The sequence below is a fragment of the Leopardus geoffroyi genome, chromosome B2 (genome assembly GCF_018350155.1).
Source record: "Leopardus geoffroyi isolate Oge1 chromosome B2, O.geoffroyi_Oge1_pat1.0, whole genome shotgun sequence".
In the NCBI taxonomy this organism is placed as follows: domain Eukaryota; kingdom Metazoa; phylum Chordata; class Mammalia; order Carnivora; family Felidae; genus Leopardus; species Leopardus geoffroyi.
Genome location: NC_059332.1, coordinates 132,470,235 through 132,489,086, shown reverse-complemented (window position 1 = coordinate 132,489,086; position 18,852 = coordinate 132,470,235). Strand labels below are relative to the sequence as shown.

Sequence of the window (18,852 nt, the reverse complement as noted above, 5' to 3'; positions counted from 1 at the left end):
ACCACTAGTCATGTTTGTAGTAAGTTTTGAAAATACTGGATACCAATAACATATTAGTGGAAGACTTCTCTAGTCCAAGTTTTCTAAAAAAAAAAAAAAAAAAAATAATTTTCAGTTTGTGTTAAATTCTATCAAATGTTTTTTTTTTTGGAACCTATCTGCAGGACCAAATGATTTGTTCCTTTTCCCTGTTAATGCAATGAATTAAAATGAAAACTTTTCTAATGTTAAGTCACCATTATATGTCTGGGAATAGGAGACCCACTTGATTATAAGGTATTATCCTTTTTTATTTAATTCTAATGTTGATTTGCTAATATTTTATTACATATTTTTGCACCTACTCAAAAAGGTTATTGGATGGCAATTTCAAGAGGGTGATTGGTTTGCAATTTCATTTTCTTTCTGCCCTTGGTGAATTTTTTAAAGCAAGATTATGAATTGGTTAATGTTTCCTCCTTTTCTGTTCTTCAGAAGATTTGTGAGATTAATCTTATTTCTTCTTAAAATCACTGGTTGGTTCATTAGCATATTGCTAGAAAGGATACTATGTATCCCTTCCCCTGTTAGAGCTTCATCTAAAGTATTACTTATACCATTTTGGCAGTAATGCTATAACATTAGAACTCTTTAAAACCTTTTACCCAACTTCTACATTTTTCATTGCTAAGGTCATGAAATTTACTCCTATATGTAGCTATTTGTTGATTGCCCTTTGAAGCTAATGCGCATTATTTTTCTGGCTCTTTGAAGGGTTTTCTTTTGGCCTCTGTTTTTGAGCTTTACTACTGTGAGTCTAGGTGTGCTCTCCTTTGCATCCTTTCTGCATGGAGTTTGCATGCAGTCTCCCAAAAAACATGAGTTGATGTGTTTTACCTGTTTGGGAAAGGCCTCAGTCATCATCTTTTTGCGTTCTGGGGCTATAATTACAGTATCAGACCTTCTGAGCATACTCCACATGTCCCTTGTGCTCTTTTCTTATTTCCCACTCACTTTCCCCTATGCTTCAGTTTGGATACTTTTCTATTGATCTGTCTCCAAGTTCAAGTTCACCAATGTCTTCTTCTGTTCTGAAAAATCTGCTGTTAAACCCACCAATAATTTTTTTTTTTAAGTTTATTGATTTATTTTGAAAGGAGAGGGAGGAAGAGGGGTAGAGAAAGGGAGGAAGAGAGAATCCCATGCAGGCCCTGCACTGTCAGTGCAGAGCCTGATACAGGGCTTGATCTTATGAAATGTGAGATCATGACCTGAGCCAAAATCAACAGGTGGACTCTTAATTGACTGAGCCACCCTGATGCCCCAAACCCACTAATATGTTTTTAATGTTAGTTGTTAAAATCTTCACTTATATAATTTCTATTTGACTGTGCTTTATTAATCTAAACGTTTGATCTATTTTCTCCTATTCTTTATTTTCTTTGGCATTTCAATTATAGTTAACTTTTGAGATTTTGTTTGCTAACTCCAACATCACCAGAAGGTCTACTTCTTTCTTTTATGTGTGTGTGTGTAAATTATATATATATATATATATATACATATATATATATATATATATAATAATTTATAATTTCTCTTAGTTCTGTTCAGATTACCTTGTCTCTCAAATATGGTTTGTGGCTATAGTACAGTTTAGCTAAGGCTCAGTCTACTTATGGTTTACCTGTGTTTTTAGAGTGTTGCCCTCCAGACATCTCAAATGACAATTGTAATTGTTTTCTGGAATCCCCTCCCCCAGCAACTCTGATCTTGGTCATCTCAGCACCACAAGACTTCAAGAAACTTTGCTCAAGAGAACAGAGGCTTTCTGCCTAGAATTTTAGTCAAGAATAATTGATACAAACCAAAAATAGTAAGTAGCATAGAAATGTTTCAGACAAAATATTGTGGAAGTTTGGAAGCAGTGGTGTGTGATTAGGCAAACTCGTTGAACATGGTCGCATTTGAATAGGAATTTACAGGACACGAAGATTCTGTAATAAGAAAATCCATTTACTGCTTTACCTTAAGAGAGAAATTGCATACTGTTCTATATTCAGCTCCAATATAGCCCAAACTCTTTGAAGCATATCTGCAACGCTGGTATTTTCCTTTGTGTCTAAAAATAATTAAAAAATTAAAATAATTAAAAAATAAAAGCTGTAAGATGCCTGAAAGATCATCTTGTTCAAAACCCTCCTTTTACCAACAAAGAAGTTGAAATTCATAAGGTGTTGTCCAAAGCCATAGGATTTATTAGCAGCAAAATCATGTTTAAAATATAAAGCTATAAACTTCCTCACCGACAGTTCTGCTCACTGTTTTATGCTGTTTCACTTCATCTTTAGGGTAAAAATCATGAAGTGTTCTTTGACCTAATTGAAGATTCTCATCAAAGGGTTTTACATCAGGAGATCTTTTATCACACCAAAAGTTCCTTATGAAAGCTCTTATGTCAGAAAAAAATAATTCAACCATTTTTCTAAAAATAAATAAATAAACAGTGGATAATGGGATCCCACTAAAGCTCCATCCCATAACCCACATTGTTTTAGAAGTAGGTGATCTGGCAAGAAAAATGGAAATCCATAGTAAATGGCTCAAATTTAACATGCCAGAACCTGACTTTTTCCCTAAATTATCCTAATTTCTTCATAGTACTTAACAGTATCTGAAATTGATGTCTTAATATAGTTACTTTCCTATTGTATGCCTACCCCAACTAGAACACAATATTCATCAAAGCAGAAACTCTGTCAGTTTAACTGACTTGAATAAGGTCAGAATTTAGAACAGTGCTGTGTGCCCAAGTCATTCAATAAACATCCACTGAGTGAAAGCAACGCAAATATGATTAAAACATTAAATTGCTCAAGTTTCTGTCTCTAAAAAGAGAAAGAAAATCATTGTTTGAATGTAATTTTTACAGCATATGTGGACAACAAAATGTATGTTTTACTATATGTTTAATTTGATACTTTTATCTTTACTTTCTCTAATAGAATAATATCAAAACCAAGCAACGGTATATTTTTTCATCACACAACTACACAATGTAGTTTTTTTTTAATGTTTCTTTATTTATTTATGCCTGTTTGCACACATGAGCAGGGAAGGGGCAGAGAGAGAGAGAGGGAGACAGAGAATACGAAAGAGCCTCAGCACTGTCTCCACACTGTCAGCACAGAGCCCCACATGGGGCTCGAACCCACAAACTGTGAGATCATGACCTGAGCCAAAGTTGGACGCTTAACCAACTGAGTCACCCAGGTGCCCCTACAATGTGGTTTATTTGTTTATTTATGTATCTGCAATTCTCACTGCTGATGTGAACATTTTGATCATTCTCATTAAATACTTCAAATAGAGACACTTTATAACAAAATGTTTCAATATATTCAAAGAATTAATTCTATTGGGCATAAGACTTTTCTCATGGAAGTGTCAACAAAAATTGCAGAAAAAAAATGGTTAAATATGATTTTTACCTCTGCAATGCTGTATTTTAAGCTGATAAAAAGTTAAAATAAAATAAACGTTTTCACAAAAATAGTTCATTATATATACGTAAATAATTTGATTCAATAGAATACAGTTCAAATGCATTCTGTGCTTTCTAAGTATATGTCACATGGATACAGGAAAGCTTATTTCATCCAGTTCATTCATTTACTCATTCATTCATTTATTTCTTTGAAAAATGGTCTGCAAATGTAAACACATCCATGACTTAGTTGAAGCTGACTGCTGTAGTATTCTACTAGGCATTGGAGATGTACAGAGAAACAGTTGTTTTAAAGAGCTCATAACGGACTGGGAAAGCATAGCTGATCATTCATGCACTCATCCATTCTTTGAGCACATGTTTGTGGTGTGTTTACTCTGCCAGCCATGGTGCCAAATTCTGGAAACAAGAGAGTGAATGAGCTGACATGCATTCTGATCTCAAGTATTTCAGTATTTACAAAATTAAAAAGAATTAGCCAAGTTGTAAAGAAGGAGAACTCCAAAATGCTTTTCATTAACACACAAATATCCATTCTTGCATACACAAGTTCATTTTATGAATGATAGAAAAACTATACCTGGTGTTCTAGCTTTCATAAGTAATCTGACATAAGTCCCTCTCCACATGGCTTGAATTTTAATCGCTGCTGCTACTTCCTCAGGAGAATATTCTTTATCACTTATGGGTACAGAATATTTCACGTCTACCCATTCCGCTGGTCAAGAGAAAAACAAACTCTGGACTGAGGGTTAGATTTAATCCCATCCCAAATTCTCCATGCCTTTAACTGCTAAAGTCCCCTAGCATAGGAAGTGCCACAATGAGAAGTTTGTCTTCATATTTAATACTGTGCTCTGCACATTGTCCTTTCTTAGAATGTAAACTTTCTGGAGAAGAAAAACACTAAATACTGACACCTAAGTGAGCCACTCACTGTTCATTCTTCTGTGGAAGTAGTGAGAGGTTTCTTTCCAAATTTAAAGGAAGTGTTAAAATTGCATGGGGGGAGCCAGGAAAGGAGGGTTGAGGCTGTGAGCTTGGGGACACATGGCAGATCCTTGGAGCCCATGGGTTTCCCAGAGCACGGCTTAAATTCTCTGCCTCTCAGTATAGACAGTCTGCCCACGTCACAAAAACTTGGTGCTTTTCTCAAATCATTTATCTTATATAAGGCTAGAAATTCTTTTGTCAAACAAATATCTAAAATTATTCAGTACCTAAAGAAGCCTCTTCCATGGAGGAATCAAGTAACTCTAAATCCAGAACCAAGGCACGAAAGGCAAATTTAAAATTGGGAGGAGGTTTTGTTAGTTGAGTTTTTTTCATTAAGCGCCATAAAGAAATATGAAAAACCTGAAAAAGATAAAATACATTAGTACATTTTTTTTTAAGCCAAGAAAATGCTATGACCTAGCCAGAGAGGCTCTAAAGAACTTTAGATACTCTAAAAATAAAAAATACATATTTTTTCAAAAGCACAATATAACAAAAGACTTCCAAATGTCATTCACTCAGTAAGAGCTCAAAATTACATATCATCTATTTCATTTTCTTAAAATTTTTTTAAAGTAATCTCTATACCCAATGTGGAGCTTGAACCCTTACCCTGAGATCAAGAGTCACATGCTCCACTGACTGAGCCAGCCAGGTGTCCCTCATCTGACTGTTTCTAATTTCATAAAACTTAATCGCTACAACAATGTTTATAATGTATGCTCAATCAAAATATAACAGGTTGAAGAGATAGAGTGTAAGATGAAAAATATGGCCCTTGTTTTTCAGCAAGTTAAATACAATATTTCATTGGTTCTATAACACCATTTGCTATAAGGCACACTATGGTTTCATGTGCTACCAAAGAAGAAAATATGCTGTTTAGAGTTTTTATCACTTTCTTATGTCCATCTAAGAGTATTTACTTCTTATTGAAAAAGCTTTTTAGATTTACTTACACGGAGCTTTTTCATCATATATCACACTTAAACATACATGAAAAAACAAAATAATCTACATAAGTTGGTTAAGTATTCTTTAGACATTCATATTCAAACTCTTGTAAATCACTTTTTGAAAGTACTTAACATTCGTGTTTTCCTACATGATTTTGTATTTTTCGTTGTTTTTATCTTGATATACTGAGGGATTCCATTTATCCAGTCACGCCACTAAGAATAATAAGCAAGCCCCAGCAGATTGTTGCTGGCTTACTTTTAGCTATTTATTTGTCCGCAGGGAGTAATGTGCTTGGTGGATTATATAATACACCTGGGGCACTGTTTAAGGTGGCTTTTATTGAGGTACTCCCCTCCCTCTCTCTCTTTCCCTGTGCCCTGGGGGGGCTCAGTCTGGTATGGAGAAAATCTTTCTCCTTTCATGTTTCTTTGAGAGGCTCAATAATATCATTTAATTCTCTTCCCCCAAGGATCAGGCTTTTGTCAAACAATACACACATTTCTTCCGAAGTGGTGACAGTATGAACCCTTACGAACAAGTCCACGTGTATGCGGAGAATTCTGAAAGCCACCTGGCCAGCAGTGATTGTAAGGAACCACCAATTATAAGACACACTGTGATTTCCTCCCGATGTTGAAGTGTGAAAAGAAATGTACATCTTTGAATTGGTGAAACACAGTGCCCTTCAAAGGCATATGACTATTGTACTTCCTGCTTCGTCTATATTTTCTGACCATGCCTCACCCCTCCCCATATATTGAGAGACAGGGACCTAATGTTACACTCTGTGTTTGTAACTGCCCCATCAGCTGACAATGGTGGGTAAGCCTGCAGGCAACCGTCTAACCCAAGCTAAGCAAATCAGTGTTACTCTGGCTGACTAATTGGAAATCAGGATGAAGACATTCTAAACTGGTCTCATATGGAAAAGTGATATAAATCAGGAGCCAGTTTTTCCAGGATATGCACTTAGGGCTAGAGACACCATGTGGATAAGAGAAAACAAAATGAGGAAGGTAAGTTGTAAGGGCTGTCTATCCCCTCTTTGAAGTTCCTCACTGAGTCATTCCTATCAAGAAGATTTCCCTGTATCTTTTTCATAAATTAACACATCCCACTACTTGTTATGACTTAAATGCGTTAGATGTGTTTTCTGTGATACGCTAATAAAATGTCCCAAATATTTCAACATGTAAGGTAAAAATAAGAAAAATACACAGTTATGCTAATACTCCTCCTCTCTGTTATGTTTGAGCGAGCAGAGTCTCTGATCATGTTGGGAGTTCTACAGGATATTACTCTGTGCTACCTGTGGGCAGAAAGGGGCCATTATTGTGACTTCCTGATTAAGACACAGGCATGCTAGAGAATGAGGAATAAACACTGCACAAATTCATGGATCCACTACATCAGTGGAGATTTTAGGGATCCAGAGGATGAGGCTTTCTGAGACACCCCCAGTAAGGTAAAGGATAAGAAACTGCAGCGAAGAAAGAGGCCAGTACTTGATGGTCCTCTCTGGAGTTGGTGCTAGAACATTCTGCTTTGGGGAATATTATTCCATTGCATGTACTGAGGGCTTAGAAGGCCATAAACTTTGATAGAAATCTAAAGAAAGAGAAGGAACTGTAGGAGATGTGAGCATCCCACGGAAATACAGATGACCTGGCCCATTTCTGTCGTAAACATGCTAATGAAAGACCTCTCAAGTAATACACTGATATTATTTTCTAGTGAGAGAGTCCTTATCTATGGGACACTTACAGAATGCTGCACCTGATCTATCTGGAATTGTTTATGGTAGACAAATTTGGAATCTATTGATTTATGGGACATGGCTCTTTGAAAACAATGTCGCATTAACTATGTAATATCATGATCTCATGGTTCATGAGTTCAAGCCCCGTGTCGGGCTCTGTGCTGACAGCTCAGAGCCTGGAGCCTGCTTCGGATTCTGTGTCTCCCTCTCTCTCTGGCCCTCCTCCACTCGTGCTCTGTCTCTCTCTCAAAAATAAATAAACATTAAAAAGAAAAAAAAAGAAATGTTTTTTTAAAAATATAAAAATGTTTCATTATCAAGATGTGTAAATGATGCATGCACAAAGTTTCCTTACATATCAGATCTGACCTAGCAACAACAGGCTCATGAATGAGTAATATTGATGGCAGGGACAGGAACTATGAATGGTGCCAATAGTTTGAGCTCTTTTTCACCCATGCTTAGCTGTCTAACCTGCTGGTAGCAGAAACTTTAATGTGATATCATCCTCTGGGGATTCCAGTCAGCCACTTGGTGGCAAGTTTATTCCAGTGGGCTTCTGTCAAGGGTAGTGATTGTCCTTACTAGAATTGACACCTACTTCAACGATGAGTTTGCTTTGTCTTTCCTTGGTGCCTCTGTCAGCACCATTAACCAAGGGAAATTACAGAAAATCTGATTTACAAGCACTGGATCCAGCCTAACATCCCCTTGGACCAAGGGTCGCATTTTACAGAGAAGAGTTAACCACTGAGAAATGTCTGGGACTCAATGCCCTAATATATACCATAGGAGGAGTGGATAAGATTCCTGGTAAAGTGGAATGGCATATAAAAGCCTCAGCTAAGAAGCCAACCTGGAGATGATACCTTGCAGAACTGACACAGTATCCTCCAGAGCACGGTATAGATGAGCAGGACCAAAGACTAACATAGTGCTATATCTGTGAAAGCTAACATATGCAGGCCTGGGATTCAAAATTGGAAGTAGGATTGGCCTCTCTCACCATTATTTCCAGTGGCCCATTTGCAATTATTAATGTTCTCTGTCCCAACAGGTAGTTTGCTAAATTGGAGAACCTAATTACGAGGGATGGATGGCAGGGAATGTTTCCATCAGGGAACATGGTATGATTTGCAATAAACCTAAATTATGATACATGCTTTCTTGCTTTGTGCTCCTCATCCTGATATACAAATAGGGGAAAAGGAACTAATATAATGGGGTGGAGGAAGAATTTACCCTGATTGTCATGAAGTACTAGGGTTTCTGCTGCATAATGAGGACAGGAAGAATTATGTCTGAATTTGTCTTGATACTTTTTTTTAAATTTTTTAATGTGTACTCATTTTTGAGAGATGGAGTGCGAGCTGGGGAGGGGCAGAGAGAGAGGGAGACACAGAATCCCAAGCAGGCTCCAGGCTCTGAGCTGTCAGCACAGAGCCTGATGCAGGGCTAGAACTCATGAACCATGAGATCACGACCTGAGACGAAGTTGGCCGCTTTAACTGACTGAGCCACCAAGGCATCCCTGTCATGATACATCTTGGTGCTTCCACAGTGAATGATTAGTCACAGCCTGAAAAGAGTCAGGCAATCAAGGTCCTGTACCCACCAGGATTGAAGGCCTAGGTTACCTACCAGGCAACTAGAACAGCTGAGGCTTTGGCTGAAAGAATGGGAAATCTAGAATGAGTGGTAGAGGAGAGAGATGTTGCATACCAACTATAGCCTTAGGGCTGACTGTAGCAGTGGAGACCATAGGTTTCTTGTCATATGATGATTTAATCATTTGCTTATTTTTAGAGCTTGTGGATACCACTTTAAGCCATTTAGAGCCATTGCCTTCAAGAGTGGATGACAGAGTTCACTGAAGGGAGGCAATCATACTGGTTCAAGAGTAAATCACAGCAGGTACGTCTTGTAGGTTACCCATGTCCCAGGTGAGCAGTTCTCCATTGGGAGTGTTGTGTCCCAAGTAGAGTTGCCCAGATAGAATACAAGGTACTGTAAGGGCAAATACAAATAACAAAAGTAGGCTTAATTCTCTCTATGGAAAATAAAGGAAGAGACTCTTTCCCTCCCTTTTTCTTAGACACCACTTTAGAAAACTTGCAAGTTCTCTCTCTTCCTCTTTGAAATACATGTAAATCTTTTTAAAGGCTAAATTTGGAGGATCACCTCATATAAGATATATCTTTTTCAAACAGAAAGTATCCTTCTAGGAACACCATAACTTGAACATACTTACCCTGAAGTGTTGTGCTGTCAGTTCTTTATTGTGGAGGGGAATAGGGTAGTGAGCCATTTGTAAGTCCTTCAGAGCCACAGGAAGTTTAGTCTTATCTTTGAAACTAGCAATCACATTTCCAACGGCTTTCAAAATTGTTAGAGACTGCTCTGTGAATCGGTAGCTCTCCTGTGAAGGGAAAGCAAAGCAGCCAGCCTCACTTTTTTTTTGTTTTTTTTTTTTTTTTTTGTTTTTTTTTTACTTAAGTGTAATTAAGCTTACAAAAATTTAGTTTCTGTTAATATATTAAACCTCTTCTCTATGGTTGATTCAACAGTTATTTGTGAAGGGCTTACTTGCTCAAGGCATTTTGCTAGAGGCTGTGATCTCAAAGATATAAAACAAGGGATATGATTCCTGCTGTAGTGGGAACACATGGGAAGAACACCTACCTCACATTGGGAGCCAGGGGACATTTCTCCATGGTATTAATATCCATATTTAGTTCTGAAGGGTGTCTAGGAATTAGTTCGACAAAATTGTGTGGGATTGGAGAGCCAATGAGCAGAGAAGAGTTCAGGGAGATAGTGATGAAGATTAAAAAGATAAGGGGGTAAGCTGGGAGAGATTAGCAAAAGGGTACACACCTTCAACTATAAGATGAACAAGGTCTGAAGATCTATCTAAATGTAAACCATAGTGACTATAGTTGATAGCACTATATTGCAGAATTGATATTTGTTAATAGAACTTGAATGTTGTCACACACAAAAAAAAGATAAGTACGTGAGGTGAGGTGATGGTTGTGTTAATTAACTAGATGATGGGGATCCTTTCACAATATTTATGTATACAAAATCACCAGCATGTAGAGTTTATATAACTTACAATTTTGCTTGACTGTTTTGCCTCAATAAAGCTTGTGAAAAAAAAAAAAAAAGGAATTGGATATTGGATGTCAAATTGCAAAACCGTAGGTCAAAACCAAAGAGTGGGGAATGGGGGTGGGGGGGGGAGAGAGAGAAAGAGAAACCTAAGGCGTTCGCAGATTATCTTGATTGGTATGTGGTGGGTAGTTGGTGGGTAGGGGAGGAGCTGCCCAGAGTAGAGGGTGCTTTGAGACAGCACGGAGGGGGTGAAGTGGGAACAAAAATTTGTGAGGTCTACTTTTGCCCCCTTTCCTAGGGAGCACCATGCTGCCATCATGCCCCTTGGTTCCCTGCAGAAGTTTTGAGGAATGGCCCCGCAGCTATACCTGGACAGTACCAATTTGCTGCTTGGGGCGAACTGATGAAGACAGACACAACCGACTCACCCCCTTAACGCATTTACTATCCTATTACCTTCTCCCCAACCTCCCAAAGCCTACAGAAAGCCTCTTCTCAATGGTATTTCCCCATTGGTATTGTCTGGTCAAGAGGCAGCACTGGTAGTGATCACATACAGCTCTGAGCAGCTTGAATCTTTCTGCTCTTGGACTGGTCTATCGCTTCTTGCTTCCTCATTCGAACTGAAGAATAATAGGGCCTGACTTTAAGCCCCAGTAGGTTTTACAAAATGGAGGTTTTTATAATCCCAGGGAAAGATGAGTTCATAGATCAAAATAACTAGACACCTACGAAGTTCAGTCACCTAAAGAAAAAAAAAAAAAACAGACTGGATAATCCATACTACCTAAAGCAAAATTGTTTTTTAAGAAAAGAAAACAAAGATGAAAAAAATAATTTAAAAAAGCAGGATAAACGTAATTAGGGGAATAAGAGACATGTACTTATAAGGTGGGCTTGCTGATCTTTCTTCTACTGCGCAGGAGGGAGAGGACTGGAGAGAGACAGCACAGCAGAGAGGAGGCTGTCAGGGGAATCCTGCACAATCTCTGCCTAGAGAGGCAAGAATCTGTGACAGAGCCTGTCTGGGCCACAGCAACATTAGCACAAAAGAGCTGCTTCTGAATCATCTTGATGCTACCTTGGCCGAGAGAGTTATCGACTGGCTGAGAGGATCTCGCCTCCCTAATAAGAGGCTGTGCTATTCGGGGCCTTTTGTGGTTCCGTATGAATTTTAGGATTGCTTGTTCTAGTTTCGAGAAGAATGCTGGTGCAATTTTGATTGGGATTGCATTGAATGTGTAGATAGCTTTGGGTAGTATTGACATTTTGACAATATTTATTCTTCCAATCCATGAGCAGGGAAAGTAATTTTGAAGAAGAAGACCAAAGCAGGAGGCATCACAATCCCAGACTTTAGCCTCTACTACAAAGCTGTCATCATCAAGACAGCATGGTATTGGCACAAAAACAGACACATAGACCAATGGAATAGAACAGAAACCCCAGAACTAGACCCACAAACGTATGGCCAACTCATCTTTGACAAAGCAGGAAAGAACATCCAATGGAAAAAAGACAGTCTCTTTAACAAATGGTGCTGGGAGAACTGGACAGCAACATGCAGAAGGTTGAAACTAGACCACTTTCTCACACCATTCACAAAAATAAACTCAAAATGGATAAAGGACCTGAATGTGAGACAGGAAACCATCACAACCCTAGAGGACAAAGCAGGAAAACACCTCTCTGACCTCAGCCACAGCAATTTCTTACTTGACACATCCCCAAAGGCAAGGGAATTAAAAGCAAAAGTGAATTACTGGGACCTTATGAAGATAAAAAGCTTCTGCACAGCAAAGGAAACAACCAACAAAACTAAAAGGCAACCAACAGAATGGGAAAAGATATTTGCAAATGACATATCGGACAAAGGGCTAGTATCCAAAATCTATAAAGAGCTCACCAAACTCCACACCCGAAAAACAAATAACCCAGTGAAGAAATGGGCAGAAAACATGAATAGACACTTCTCTAAAGAAGACATCCGGATGGCCAACAGGCACATGAAAAGATGTTCAATGTCGCTCCTTATCAGGGAAATACAAATCAAAACCACACTCAGGTATCACCTCACGCCAGTCAGAGTGGCCAAAATGAACAAATCAGGAGACTATAGATGCTGGAGAGGATGTGGAGAAACAGGAACCCTCTTGCACTGTTGGTGGGAATGCAAATTGGTGCAGCCACTCTGGAAAGCAGTGTGGAGGTTCCTCAGAAAATTAAAAATAGACCTACCCTATGACCCAGCAATAGCACTGCTAGGAATTTATCCAAGGGATACAGGAGTACTGATGCACAGGGGCACTTGTACCCCAATGTTTGTAGCAGCACTCTCAACAATAGCCAAATTATGGAAAGAGCCTAAATGTCCATCAACTGATGAATGGATAAAGAAATTGTGGTTTATATACACAATGGAGTACTACGTGGCAATGAGAAAAAATGAAATATGGCCTTTTGTAGCAACGTGGATGGAACTGGAGAGTGTGATGCTAAGTGAAATAAGCCATACAGAGAAAGACAGATACCATATGGTTTCACTCTTATTTGGATCCTGAGAAACTTAACAGAAACCCATGGGGGAGGGGAAGGAAAAAAAAAAAAAAAAAAGAGGTTAGAGTGGGAGAGAGCCAAAGCATAAGAGACTGTTAAAAACTGAGAACAAACTGAGGGTTGATGGAGGGTGGGAGGGAGGGGAGGGTGGGTGATGGGTATTGAGGAGGGCACCTTTTGGGATGAGCACTGGGTGTTGTATGGAAACCAATTTGACAATAAATTTCATATATTATAAAAAAATAATAAAATAAAATTGTATTTTGGACAAAAAAAAAAAAAAAAAAAAAGAGGCTGTGCTACATGGAGATGGGATGAGGGAGGGTGTAAAACTGAATTATGCACTGAGAATGCCCCATGCAAATTGGTCCCCCCAAAGCAGAGGCCCACATATCTAAATGGGATGCCTTTTAGAGGACATCTAAAACTGAGACAGGACCTCAGGGGAGTGGCCGGTTGCATTTACCTCGTTTCTTCTTTCAGACACCGTCAGAACAGCGGTGTAAGAGAAACTAAGAAGAGGCCGAGAAAAGAGGAGATGAACAAGAGTGACAGGACTTTCCATGGATCCTCTTTCCCTGAATCCCAGAGACAAATGCTCCAAATCTCTTAGGCTGAGGAAGGGGTAAAAGGAGTCAATGATACCAGAATTTCAAGCTGTAATGGAAAGGACTGTACTGATCCTCTATACATTCCGAAGGACCAGTATGCTATGGGATCTACCTGAGATGTTAACAGAGGTGAAAGGGGATTCCACAGAGCAGAAGTGAATGCAGTTGTCGGAGAAAAACTAAAATTATTTTGCATTCCTGCAGAGTGTAGGCTATTTTTATTGTACGTGTCATTTTGGAGAATTTCTTGCAGAATATACTTAACAGTTTTAAAAGGTAAAACATGGGTAAGTTGAATTACAAAAAATAGGCCTATGATTTAGTTCAAAATCTTTGAAAACAAGGCACCAAAAAAATCACAACTGCTTAAACTTTACCGGCTCAAAGTTGGGTAGCACGACATCTTCGTCCCCAATGACAAAAGTCACCATGCTGCAGATGTGTATGGAATGCCCCACGGGGGAGTATGCGGTGAAGAGAAGCATATGTCTCCTAAAGAGAATAGACAATATATGAGGACCCAGGGGTTCCCGTTGTAGTCCTTGACTCTGCTGGTTGTTTGATGACAGCTTGTGCTCAAATGAAGTCAGACATTACTGAGAGTAGAATTCTTTAACTCTGGTGGGATAAAGACTTTTGGATATTCACTCTGAAAGAATCATCAGAGATCATGGAATCTATGTTTCATTATGAACTATGTTCATAAAACATAGTTACGCTAAATGAGGAACTTGCACATGCTGGAGGAACCTCCCATACGCTGCAGTCCCAGTGCAAGTGACTCCTGATTTTTCACTAACAAGAATAATTCACAGTGGTATAGGGCTTTGTAGATTTCATAGTCACTTTCCCACAGATGCATAATTTTATGTGTGTTGTTTGTGTCTTTCCTACCAGGGTTGCGGCGTCACCGAGAGCAGGGACACTCCTTCCCCCCATTGTTGAGCACTTAGAGCGTGTTCAAAACATACATGTTGATAGGTTAGGCCCTGCAGGGAAACACCCAGATATATATACGGAGGTTCTTTATTAATTTCCTGTTCTTGGTTGTCTTAATGGATTAGCACTCAGAGTAATGACTTCTGGGAGAACCTCTCTATGCCAGGGTTTTCAGGGTAGGATGTGAGAAATATGGAATTTTAAAATTTATTATTTCCTGGGAAGATTGGATGCTTGCCATACATTATTTTAGCATTTGATTTTGCTGTTTAGGCTTTGCTTTTTTTCATAAGGGCCATCACTTTTCATTGATCACATAGAATTAACATGATTGATCTTAGGAAATACAGTACAAATATTCATTTCGTCTGAAATATGAGGTAATATTTTGAATTTTATTCATCAAAATCAAGAAAACTTTTTGATTATGCATATTTTATTTAAAATGGAAAATATAATCTGCCGAGCCAAGTTTATTTTAATTAAAAATAAAGCTATAGGTAATATTAAACACAAGGTAAAACTACAGACTGGTAGGGAAAAAAGTCTGTTTTTAAATAAAATCATGGTTCTTGCCAAGGCATATAAGATTCTGAAGAAAACAAAAAGGATTGTTTGATGCATTGATTTTAAGAAATGCTGATTTAAACCCTATTCTTTACTAAAGAAATTGTTAATCTTTGACAATCATGGGTCTTCCAAATGGAGATTCGGTGAACAGCATTTCTTTAATATATTTGCTCGTGGAGTTATTTTTCGCAAGGATCATAATGATAGATCTGTTTCATACGAAATCACTTTCAGAAACCATATCCTATATCCCATATTGTTTAATTATCAGGTAGCCAGTAGCTTACAAGGCTTCAAAAAGTTCTTCATGTGGGAAAAATGAAGTTACTCCATACCCAACAGGCAGCCGGACCACCGCAGCCTTGGTGGCATACGTATGAATCTTCAAAACAAGATCTCGTGGCTTCAGAGATTTCCAGGAAAGGGATTCCGCTGTAAGCAGTCCAGGCCCTACGTGGGGGCTGTCTTTTGTTAAAGCTAGGGAAGGGAAAAATATGAAAATTTGACTGTGAGAGTATAGCTGGCCTTCACTTCACGACCCTAGTAATGATACTAACAATATCAGGAATTAGAGGTGTTCTGAAATTATTCATAAAACCCAGAGAAATTACTCTGGGGAGATAATTACTGGAAATAATATGAAATGGGATTCAGGTTTTCCTCTCTGTCCCATTTTCCTCCTCAGAATCATCCCCATCACTTTACCTTATTATCTGTGGCAGAAATCACAATATCCCTCTAGGTGCAATTTTAAAGGGTGGGGGAAACATATCTGGGAAATTAAGAGGCTCTCCTAAGATAGTGGCCAAGCGAAGTCAAAATATCCTATTGCTTATGTTTTTACTTTGGATTCTTAGCTTTAATTGTGTGTAGAAATAGCAAATCAGTAACAAAAATTTAATTTTAGCATTTAGTGTTTCTCTGAAAATGAATAAAGAATATCAGGCATTCTTCATGGGTAGCTAAGGCCAAAACACTTCTTAAATTAAAAAATTTAATTTAATTTAATTTAATTTAATTAATTGAAACAAACTTGACACACAACATTGTATTAGTTTTAGATGTACAGCATAATGATTTGATACATGTATATATTGTGAAATGGTTACCATGAAAATTTAGTTAACATCCATTACCCCACACAATTACAGTTTTTTTTTCTTGTAATGAGAACCTTTAAGATTCTCTCTCAGCAACTTTCAAATATATAATATAGTATCATTAGCTATAGTCACCCTACTGTATATTACATCTCCAGAACTTATATTACCCTATATTTTTACCCTATTTCCCGATAATACTCAAACTGAGGATATACAAGAGCACAACATGACTTGAAACACCTCTATGCACATAGAATTTCAATGTTTTAGGACATGGTATGGCTTAGGAGCTCTTACTTAATAGATATACTAAGCTTATACCAATAAAGTTTGGAAATATTCAACAAGTATTTATTGCCCACTGATACACACTAGACCCTGTTCTAACCGCTGGGTATACCTGGGTAGAAAATCATAGGCCTGCCATCAAAGTTGGCAGGACATTTAATATCCAGCATTCAGCAAATTTTGATTGAACCTCCATAGAGCCAGGTATTATAAATTTGAATTAGAGATGCTTTGATTTTGCTGTTTAGGCTTTTATTTTTCTATAAAAGCCATAGCTTTTCATGGATTACATAGAATTAGTAGGATTGATCTTGGTAATCCAGTAAAAACATGTATTCATTTGAGATAGGAGGTAGTATTTTGAATTTTATTCATCAAAATCAGGAAAACTTTCAATTATGCATATTTTCCTTAAAATGGAAAGTGTGATCTGCTTAGCCAAATTTATCTTGAAAATAAAACTACAGGCACGATTAAAAACAAACCATAGTTGGGGCACCTGGGTGGCTCAGTTGGTTAAGCGTCCAACTCTTGATTTATGCTCAGGTCATGATCTCATAGTTCGTGAGATTGAGCCCCGTGTGGGGCCTGCTTGGGATTTTCTCCTTCCCCCTCTCTCTGCCCCTCCTCTGCTCTCTCTCTCTTTCTCTCAAAAGTAAATAAATAAATATTTTTAAAAACCTCATAGGTAATGAGATTGATGGGGGGGGGGGATGCTGTTTCTTAATCTGTTTTGAAATAAACAGATTTAACTTTAACAAACAGGACAAAGAATTGAAGAATGATGTTTTGTGCATATATGCACATGTGCAAAGAGCTGGCTTCAGACAGAAGCAAGAACAGTCCATCCATGAGCAGGAGGGAAGGTGACTAGAACTGGGGAGAACTCATTATGGGAAAGATGAAGTGGGTCATTCCTGATTTTTTCTCTCTCTCCAGTGAAAATAGCAGCAAGGTCATCAGCTGAAAATACACAAGGATGAGAGCCGCTGTTAGAAGATCTGAAGGTTTGAGATAGTCGTCCAGGAGGATGAGAGTGAGGAATGCATGAACCAGGGAAGCGTTGGCAGTGTTTAGGGGGCCATTTTGAAATCTGTGGCCCTCAGTTGAACGTGGGACTAGCTGATAGGGTTATTTTTTCTCCACTCACATCCAATCGGTTCACGTTCATCAGTGCTCTGATGCACCACACGTAAGATACAGAGCTCATTGGCTGAATTCAACCATTATTGGGATTTTGCCAAGACAGTAAGCTGAGGGGGTAAAGATGAGCAATCACGCTGAGGTATGTCCAAGGCTACAATTACAACAACAGGCCATGGAAACTGGGGGATGAGAGAAATAAGGACACGAGGAGACAGATGAATAGGGAAAAGAGGGAGGGTCAACGGATGGCAGTCCCAGTGGAGTCAAAGGATTGTAGAAGCAAGGGTTCTAGAGAAAGTGGACTGGAGAGTCAGGGTGTGTAGTCAGAGCTTGAAATGGGGATGCTTGAGATGATATAGTTACTGGCAGGTAAGTTCTAAAGTATAATCATGAAAACAAAGGCCAGGGTGGGATGGAGGAAAAGATCTTCAGAATTGTCAAATCAAAGGAAGGGTGCACGTTTTTCAACAGATCTTGAAAGACTCAAGAATGGTGACATGCAAAGGTGGAAAGAAAAACAGAGTGGCTAGTCATGCTGAAGAGGTGAACATGTGACCGCAACAAGGAGAGGAGCAGGTGGTAAGAGTGAGCATAACCCATGACGTCTGAGGAGGAAGACCATCCTAGGAGGCGGTGTGAGGGGGACTCTCTTGCAGACTCTGGAGAGGAAATAGTGTCCTTCATCCAGAGCCCCAAAATCTTGTATTTCCCCTGGACTGAATGAAAGTGATCTGGGGTTTAAGACTATAATTTTCTAAGTCCTCTTACCTCCAGATTCTCCCCATCGTACCAGTGCAGAAAAGCAAACCAGCAGTTCAATGGGTTTCAGACTATCCACAAACAGATAGTAGGACACGCGTTCATCTGAGAACTGCGAGAAATCAGACAAATCATTGAATTTAATATTAGTCAACTAATGCCATATTTCACACTTCTAATAATTCTACCTAACATTTATAGAGAACCTACTGTGCTCTAGACATCACAGTAAGTACTTTACAGCTTTAATGACAGGAAGAAAATCACAGTGAGTAAATGCTGGCAATAGTCTATAGAAGCTGGGTCTCTAGGACCTGTGTGTTTGGCTCCCTATCAGAGAGAGTCAAAGCTCTTCTCCACGAGTGAAGAAAAGGGATATGCTTGTTTCAGAAATAACAAATGGGAGGAGACTGGGCTTGAGGCTGGGCAATACTCAGAACATACAGATCTCTGATAAATAGACAGGACACAAAGTAACTGTGGCAAAGAATGGAAATGTCCAATGGGGATGTATCAAGGTATTTTATAGGATGGCATGTGATATAAACCCTTTCTTCCTTT

The 18,852-nt window shown here is 38.6% G+C and overlaps 1 protein-coding gene across 4 annotated transcripts in view; it reads right to left on the bottom strand.

The window, feature by feature from the left end:
* Positions 1-18,852, bottom strand: part of ADGB (androglobin) — a 164,736-nt gene that overhangs the window by 50,781 nt on the left and 95,103 nt on the right. For 3 of the 4 annotated variants that reach the window (XM_045499942.1, XM_045499943.1, XM_045499945.1), the window contains 7 exons: positions 18,301-18,403; positions 15,331-15,472; positions 13,864-13,978; positions 9,454-9,621; positions 4,708-4,843; positions 4,068-4,205; positions 2,008-2,101 (listed from right to left, as the gene is read on the bottom strand). In XM_045499942.1, coding sequence (XP_045355898.1) covers positions 2,008-2,101; positions 4,068-4,205; positions 4,708-4,843; positions 9,454-9,621; positions 13,864-13,978; positions 15,331-15,472; positions 18,301-18,403 — 896 coding nt within the window. The remainder of the gene's footprint in view (positions 1-2,007; positions 2,102-4,067; positions 4,206-4,707; positions 4,844-9,453; positions 9,622-13,863; positions 13,979-15,330; positions 15,473-18,300; positions 18,404-18,852) is intronic. The other variant, XM_045499944.1, reaches the window with a different exon arrangement.